Genomic DNA, 9,368 nt, shown 5'->3' with positions numbered 1-9,368 from the left:
ATTGATGTGTGTTACTTTTATATCATTTAACTTTTCCAGATGTATTTACCATAAAAGCACAAAGCACTTGTTAGATATATGTACTCAAAATGCATTATATATGAGTATATTATGTACCTTCGTAAAATTAAGAGTAAAGTTATAAAACTTAGGTTCATTGTAAAATTAAAAAAATAAAAATAAAGAATTAAAAATTAAAATATATTTATGAAATAATATGACAATGCAAATGTTAAAGTAATATAATTTTTTTTAATTGATACAGGCATATCATACTTATGAAGGGACATTATATTTTTTAAAATAGAATAATAAAACTATATGTTCATGTTTACTGAAATAATAACACGTCCAAAAATTTGAAATAATTTTCAAATTTTATTTTTATATAATCTTGAAATAAATTTAATTCTTCTGAAGAGGACATTAATCCAAACGAATGTTAACTTTATACTTTCGCATCTCACGGAGTATTATACCGTATAAATAATATTATAAATAAATCCAATATAAATGGAAACGAACAAATTTTAAAATATGAAATCTCTTCAAATAAAAAATCAAAAAATAATTTGTAAAATGAGATAAAATAAAATTTGTATTAGATTTTACTTATTTCGTCATGTTTTTGTTAAGTTTAAAATGTTAAGCAAAAAGTTAATACTTACTCAATTTTTTTTCCATATATTCGAAAAATTTTAATTTAAATTTTCTCTCGTTTGAAGATAAAATAAAATGAAATGAACTTGTTAAAAGTAGCATATGGAATGGTGTATTTTACCAGAGCCACACACAATATATATGTAAACAGTAAATTGTGTAACTAAATGGGTAAAATTGAACAAATAGAAATATGTATATAAATGTATGCTCATGAGTATATGTATATATATTTGTATTGTTATATCACAAATTATACTTCAAACACATGGCATACATTCGGTTGATTTATTAAATGAGATATAGTTTTATTAAGATAAGACAGAAGACCATAAAAGTATTATTACACACTAATACATATACTTATTTTTATCATCTAACAGTAGCTGTGTTGATCTTTTTGTATCAAAAAATATCGAAGAAACGATTTCAACAATATTTTTGCTTATCCTTTTTTTTCCCTTTCTTTTTGACAATATTTTTGCAGGTGTCAAAAGTTGAATAGCATACCTTAAGGAACATGTTATACCTGGAATGGTGAAGACAAAGTATAAAGATAAATAAATAATAATAAAATAGAGGTGTAGAAAGGGGAAAAAGAAGGAAAAAAAAAAATTAATAATAATAGGTATAAAATTTAATCTACACAATGGTTTTTATATGTCAGATTTACCGATGTCCGCTAAATAATTTAAGGCTTCCCTTTCAATTTTGATTTTCTCAAATTTACATCTTAATTTTAGGACCTTAAATTTTCAATATCAAAAGGGGAAAAAAAAAAAAAACAGAAAAAAAAAAAGAGAATACGGTTTTATAAAATGTTAAGAACTGTCAGTATACAAATTCATTAAACATATAAATCTAATATAATTAACGTGTATATATATTTACACATATACCTGTAGTATTTCTTCCTTATTATACAACATAGTCTTAACGATTATTATTCTATCTAACAAGTCTACGGGTATTCCATGAGCGGATATTATATTCGTTCCTAGTTAGAAACGCAAAATATGAATATGTATGTATGCTTGCAAATATGAGTAAGTATATATAACACAGTGATCAGGAAAAAATAAGAAATAAACAGGGTACCTTTTATATTACAAATTCCCCTGTTTGTTGCTAAAATAAGAATAGGTGCTAAATTGGATTCTAGAGTTCGATTTAAGTAAGTAAAACATTCAATATCTAGCATATGAACCTGAGAAAAAACAAAGAAGCAAAAGCAAGACCATAAACACGTAGTTATTTGGCATAAGAACACGTGGTTTAGCGAATATTCTTTGCATAAAAAATGTTATGTCTCACAGGTTCAAATGTATATATATATTTATTTGCATTTGTGCATGTTAATGCATATATACATAAACAAGTATTAATATTGTAGTGTGTTAAATTATTTGATACGATAATATTCAAACCTCGTCAATAAACAGAACTCCTGGTATAATTTGGGCTATTCCCTGATCTACATATTTATAAACAATTTTGTTAATTTCATTTCTTAATTTATCTGTTATTTCTGTTTTTTTTGATTTCGAATTTTGTAAGAAATTGAGAATATTATCTCTTGGCTGAACATTAGATACGTCTAAATCATATAATGTAACATTTTGAATAATGTTTTTTTTTTTATGAACATTTCCTTTAGGTAGATCAACAAAAGTATCTGTTTCTATATCAAACATATCATGATATAAGCTACACTTCCCTACTCTTTTAACTATTCCACTATGAGACTCAATATATATAACATCTTTCTCTTGAATTTTTTCTTTCAGTATATTTTCATATATTGAAGAATGTATCTTAATTTTTTTTTGCTCTTTCAACGTTTTCAAGGTAATGTGTACATAAGAAATTTTTTTTTCTTCATATGTATCATCATAAAATGGTTCTAATTTTACTACTTCCCCTTCAAAAACTTCTTTAATTTCTTTTATTTTTACTCCAATACTTTTCCTTATGTATTGAGTTAGTATTTCTGTTTTTTTAACTTCACAAGAATATACCTGAGATGCATTAAATATACAGAAAGGAATAGAATCTTCACTAATTTCTTTACTTATTGCTATTGCTATTGCAGTTTTACCACTTCCACTTGGTCCAGCTAATAATAAACATTTACAAATATTTTTTTCCTTAATTAAATTGATAAATATACCTGCAGCTTCTCTAGCTTTCTTTTGTCCAATCATACCTTTACAGTTATAAAAGTTTTTTACTTCATCATCTTCACTAGAGTCATCGCCATTACTTGACGCCTCATAATTACTATCATATTCATTATATTTCTCCTCATACTTCACCTGATCTAGTAAAATGTTATGTGTAATATCATTTTGAAATGTAATCCCATTTTGTTCATTTTTGCAAATTTTTCCATTTTTCTTTTCTTGCGCTATAAAATTTATATCATATACAAAACCATCTGCATCTAAACCCAAGCCGCTAATATGACTGTGTAAATTTATCCTTTCCTTTTCTTTATTTGATTCAATGATGTTCATAATTAACAAAAATGAAATGGATAAACAAAGTTCGAATAATGTAGAGTAATGAGTAGCTCATGCACTTTCTGCGCATGAGCCTGTAATTATACTTGTGTAATCTTGCGTTCATATGAATATATATATAAATATATATACGTAAATATACACAATTCAATGGTATATTGTCACAGTGAGTACTCAATTATAATGAACGTTAAAATGTTCTTTTAAAAGCATTGAAGTATTTAAATATATATAACATGACCTTACTTTTTATATATTGCAAAAAAGTGAAAGAAAACTAAATTTTTTCTTTATATAAATTTAATCAAATAAAAAAATTTAACACATCTAAAGATAATTTAAACACTTCATGTCCTCTAATAAAAAAAAATTTTCTGAAGAAATTCTGTTTTTAACTTGCCAATTTTTTTTTAATGAACTTTGAACTTACCTCTATACATCTATACAAGAATTAATGTTAATCTTGCTATATATTATCAGAAATTACTAGAATAATTATTATATACAAGAAACCGTATATCATGTCCTTTTATCCATTATATTGATTACAGTAATAATAGAAAGTGTATGTAAATCTATATTTGTTTATTTGAATTATAGTTATTTCAAATATGCAAGAAAAATAAAAAATTGCTAATAATTATCCTATTTTACACATAAACTTTACTAGTGCACTTTATTTTAAAAAAATATCGGTGCAAAATTTATATTACGGAGAATAAAGTAAATAGTATATAACTATGAAAAATACAGTATAATTTTAAGACATACTATATATTTAATAAAATATATTGAATTATTTTGAACAAATTATATATATTTAAAAAAAAAATATATGATTTCTACATATATATACTACATATATTAAAGCATGTACATGTTTGAAATATTTTAAAAAAGAGAATAGCAGCTGTTTACCTTTTAATAAAAATTATTTTTTATGCATAACTGCATTTTCTTCAGAGACCTTTTAATATTAGCAATATATTTTAAAACTGAGTATTGGAAATAATTAATAAAAAAAAAACATATATGTATTTCGTTGTTATTTCTAGAATGTATTTATCATTACTTCTATACAATTTTATTTTTATTTACGGTGCAATAGCTTTATATCCTTAGAAAAAAAATTTAATGCAATTATGCATAAATTTTCACTTAAAATAAGGAAATTCAACTTTTTCCTTAAAAAAAATATTTTTTTAATTTTTTAGTGAAATATAAAAACATATATTTTTTTTAGATGTAGAATTAAAAACACATATACACATGTATAAGCACATATTTATATATTCTTTTGAATATATAAAATACATTTTTAATGTCAAAAAATTAAATAAGTAAAAATTTGAAATAATATTAGTATTTACACGCATTTTACTAATTTTTTCTTTTATTATGTTATACCTCTTACCAGAAAAAAAGTAAGAAATTACATATGATTTTATTAGATTTTCAAAGTATTCATAAAATATGAAATTACCTAAATTTGTAATACTATTTTTCATATCGTATGTGTTCATCCTTTTAAAATTGTAATATAACAAGTAAGTGGGTACATATTTAAGCTGACTTTTATAAATTTTTGTAAAAATATAATTCCGCAGTGTTCGATTTTTTAAACTGAAATAAAGAGATAATTCGCTAAAAGCAACATATTCTTTATACCTAAAAAATATAATTGTAAATATATAGAAAAACGGAAAAAAATATAAAGCTAATTCAAAAGGTATAATTTTTTTCAATTTTTTCATTTTCATTTTCTTCTCTTATTTTATTTTATTTTATTTTTTTTATTCTTTAATCTTTCTAGTTCTATTTAACTATAATGCACATAAATAAGATATTATTTTTGTATTTATTATCTGGAAAAAAAATTAATTCTTATAAAACATTGATATTTGTTTTACATAAAAAAGAGATTTAATCATATGCATATATAAAAAGGAGTTTGCTCCTGTACATGAAAACAGTAACATATCATTTTTTGTTCAACATTTTTATTTATTGCCTTATACTATTATTAATTTAAATAGTGCACTACATTTATTTATGCATACAGTGACAAATATAATATATATATATTTTTTAAAAATATATATATTTGTTGCCTATAATAAATATATATATATATAACCCCTTTTTATGCATACTTTTTAAGTGATAATGCTAGATAGGAGAGAACATAAAATATGTGAGGGTGATAATTATATATGTTATAAGCTCTTATGAGGGAAGAATAAGATTTAGTGGGTATAACATTTAAAAAGTAATAATACGATAGTAAAATATACACATGGATATTATGAAAAAATAACTTATTTAAATTTTTACAAAGAAAAATAATTTGATGAGCTTTTTGTGTTATCTGAAGTGAGTATATTAAATTAAACAAGGAATAAAGATATAAATCAGAAAAAATATTTTTATAAGAATCAACTATATATTTATATATTTGTATAGATCTTTCGACTTGCCTAAAATGTAGTAATAAAGCTGCATTGCAGAATAAATAATAGATATATTTTTTATTTCTTCTTAATTCAACAGCTAGATTTTTAATGCAGCTTATTTTATTTAATAAATAAGAAGAATTTACAAAAAATGTTATTGTGAAAGAATCATACATATGTTCCATTAATAACAATTTGCTTAGACTATAACACATTATATAATTTCTTTCATAAAAACTTTTTTTAATATTTATCATTATAAATAATTTGGAATATAAGAAAAATTTTGGAAAATGTTTTGATAATTTATTTTTTCTAATATAGTTATAAACATCATACAATGTTACTATGTTATACAAAGAACTATACAATATAATTTTCCTATAAATATATACATTAGAATTTTCCTTATTTTTATCTAAGTGAAATCTAATACGGGAATATATCAAAAAAGATGATATCTCCAAATAATCCTTTCCTCTTTTTTCTCTCCCTTCACAACTTTGGATACATTCCCTCTTATTCCTCCCTTCCTTATATAGGTTGCTTTCACTCTTTTCTTTGCAGTTGTTCCTCATACTCTTCTCATTATATTTATTTTTATCGTTCCTTTCTAATGCTTCGCTACTTGAGATCTTATGTTCTTTGATATTTTGTTCATAGACTAAGTTATTAATAATTGATATTTCCTTTTTCATATCATCTTTTTTATTTTCTAATCTATTATAGCAATTTTCGGAGCTATCATCGTTTATATATACCCTATCTTGGTGAGGGCATTCATTATTTTTAGTTCTTCTGGATATATATATATTTTTCTTTTTCTTGTTATTTTTCGTTACATTTTCAATAAGAAAAAGGAAGTTATTAAAAAGCTTTTTATTTTGAAATTGGTAATTAACCGAGTATAAAATAAAAAAGAGAAAATATTTTAACCAAGCAATTTTCTTATGGTATTTAGCTAGCAGAATTAATCGAATTTCGTCTTTTAAACATAGTACAGAAAAACTAAAGAGCTTAAGAATAATTTGTGGATTGGATGGGCAGTTCAAAAATAATAATATCGAATATCTTAAAGCGTTATTATATAAGCCTTTCAGTTCATATATATATATAATTATTTGTAACAAATAGTGAGCATTTTTATTTAAAACGCATTTTTTATCTATTTTATTTATAAATTTTATGCACTTATTTAAACAATTTTTATTTTTCATTTTGACTAAAGACAATATTTTTACAAAAGCAATGTAATTTATACAATAAATTTTTTTGGAAGCATTCCTTTTATATTTTATATCCTTTTTCATGTGCTTTTTTAACTGAATGATTGCGTTTGGAGCCTCTTTATAGCTTGTACTCAAATCTATATTGTAGGAATTTGTGTCTCCTGTTATTGGAGCCTTTTCCTTTAATTTATGGAATTCTGTAATTTCGTTATTTTTACAATTTTTATTTTTCATATTCCTTGATAATTTTTCACATAAAGACATTTCATTTTGGTTGATATTGTTGAAAACACTGCCAACAGTACACTTATCACTAAGGTTTCTGCGATATATCTGGTCATAGCAAGGGTTATGGCATATCAGCAATTTGTCGTTTTTTCCTTCACACTTATTGCTCCTCCTTCTACCATTACATGTGCGAATGATTTTTCTCATTGGTGTTCTTCTCTTGTTGAATGCTCTCTTATTTCTACTGTTTGTTCCTTTTGTTTTTTTCCTCCCTTTTTTGCAAGAAAAAATCCACAAATGTTTATTACTTCTTAGTATGGATAACAGCTCAACGTACTTCTTTTTTAGGAATAGTGCGTCAATTAAAAATATTAAGTTTCTTAGGTTCTTCTTCTTGTAAAATAAATAATTACTAACGAATTCCATTTTATCATATAAAAAATACTTTTTACAATATAAATATATAATTTCCAAATATTCATAATATTTCTCGCATTCGTCATGTTTCTGCTGATATTCTAGTACAACTTTTTCTTCATACGATATATTTCTTTCGTAATTTTCACTTCTCACCCTTTTATAGCACCCCCCTATAACTGAATAGAAATTCTTTTCGAAATTAATATATTCAGTCATTTTTCGATCATCACATGTAATCATATTTTTATCATTATATACTATACTACTTTGTTCACTACGTAACGCATTGTTTTGTTCATTATATAATAAATTGCTGAGATCATTACATATTAAATGGCCTTCCTTCGTAATAATGTTTCTATGACCACTAATGTTACTGTTATTGTTACTGTTATTGTTATTGTTACTGTTATTGTTATTGTTACTGTTATTGTTACTGTTATTGTTATTGTTACTGTTATTGTTATTGTTACTGTTATTGTTACTGTTATTGTTATTGTTACTGTTATTGTTACTGTTATTGTTATTGTTACTGTTATTGTTATTGTTACTGTTATTGTTAGTACGTAATTCCTTTCCTTTTTGATTTATATCCATATTTTTGAAGAATCTTAAAATGTTTGTTGCACTTTCAGAAAATGGTCTTTTTTTTGCATATTCATTCCTTTTTATGGTAACTGCCTTCTCATTAAACTTCCTAGTAGAACTTTCATTTGAAACTGCAGCATGCTTCTTATTTATACCTTCTTTAACATCATTTTTCAAAAAAGACATATTACTTAATCTCTTCGTTTTTTTTACATAGTTTAGTATAGGTTGTCCCTTATAATGATCCTTGGAAAATTTATTCTTTTTTTTTTCAGACGTTATTCTATTTTTTATGTGGTACTTTTTTTTATTTATACAGTCGTCTCTAACATTCCTATAAACATACTTATATAAGTTTTTAAAAGCTATATCACTACTTATGCTTTCAATGGATAAGCTTGATTTGGGTGTATAAAATTCATTGTCAGTGTTTTTCTTTGCATATTTTCCACTTTGCTCTTCATTGTTTTTCTTAATCATTTTTTTAGTACTATGTATTCATCTAAATATTTTATTTATATTTTCTTTGTTTTTTATCTTTTATCAATTCATGTCATTGAATGCACATGCATTAACTATGTAAAAATATATAAAAATAATTTTCATAACATAAAAATATGAAACAATTAAAATTATTACTGTACATGTTTAAAAAAATAATTGTGCATGCAAAAATTTGAATATAAACATTTATCTATTAATACATATAGCAAAGTTCGTAAACACAATCCACACGACATGAAAACATATTTAAGATATTCACGGTTAGTATTCTACATATTTTTTTATTTTTTCAATATTAAATTGCGATATGATATTAAACATATAGAGATGCTATATTATTATTTTATGCTTTCTTCATATTTTTCCACATACATTGTAATATCATAATTTTTATATTTGTGTTCATAATATTAAATTATTTAATTTCATTTATATATAACTACTCTCATTTCATATAAAGCCCTTAATGCACCATATATTCAAAATAAGGATTATTTAATATATAAATAAAAAAAAAAAGAAAAAGAAAAAAGAGTACAAGCTGCTTACAGAATCGGTATGTCGTTATTATTATTCGCTCAAAAAAAAAAAAAAAAAAAAAAATACATACGCAATAATAAACAAGTTCTGAGTGTCTCGATAATTATAATTTTTTTATTTATTATAAAAAATTATAGCAATTATCTACATACTTATCACAAATTAATTATATTTTTACATATTTTTTCTGTAATACAGAAATATGAATACTATTTAAAAATTGA

General features: G+C 23.2%; 2 protein-coding genes across 2 annotated transcripts; both read right to left on the bottom strand.

Annotated features, from left to right (window-relative positions):
* Positions 1–1,010: 1,010 nt before the first annotated feature.
* On the bottom strand, positions 1,011–3,176 carry RUVB1 (RuvB-like helicase 1, putative; the record flags this gene model as incomplete). Its single annotated transcript, XM_029008032.1, has 5 exons — positions 1,011–1,189; positions 1,334–1,406; positions 1,560–1,612; positions 1,771–1,867; positions 2,088–3,176. 5 exons carry the CDS (start codon positions 3,174–3,176, stop codon positions 1,011–1,013), a joined length of 1,491 nt encoding a protein of 496 aa, XP_028864362.1.
* Positions 3,177–5,325: 2,149 nt separating this feature from the next.
* PmUG01_14046500 (conserved Plasmodium protein, unknown function) lies at positions 5,326–8,580 on the bottom strand (the record flags this gene model as incomplete). The annotated part of the gene is made up of 1 exon (XM_029008031.1): positions 5,326–8,580. One exon carries the CDS (start codon positions 8,578–8,580, stop codon positions 5,326–5,328), a length of 3,255 nt encoding a protein of 1,084 aa, XP_028864361.1.
* Positions 8,581–9,368: the final 788 nt, after the last annotated feature.

This window comes from Plasmodium malariae (genome assembly GCF_900090045.1).
Source record: "Plasmodium malariae genome assembly, chromosome: 14".
Classification (NCBI taxonomy): domain Eukaryota; phylum Apicomplexa; class Aconoidasida; order Haemosporida; family Plasmodiidae; genus Plasmodium; species Plasmodium malariae.
Note: the sequence above shows the minus strand (reverse complement) of the source record. Positions and strands in the feature narration are given on the sequence as shown.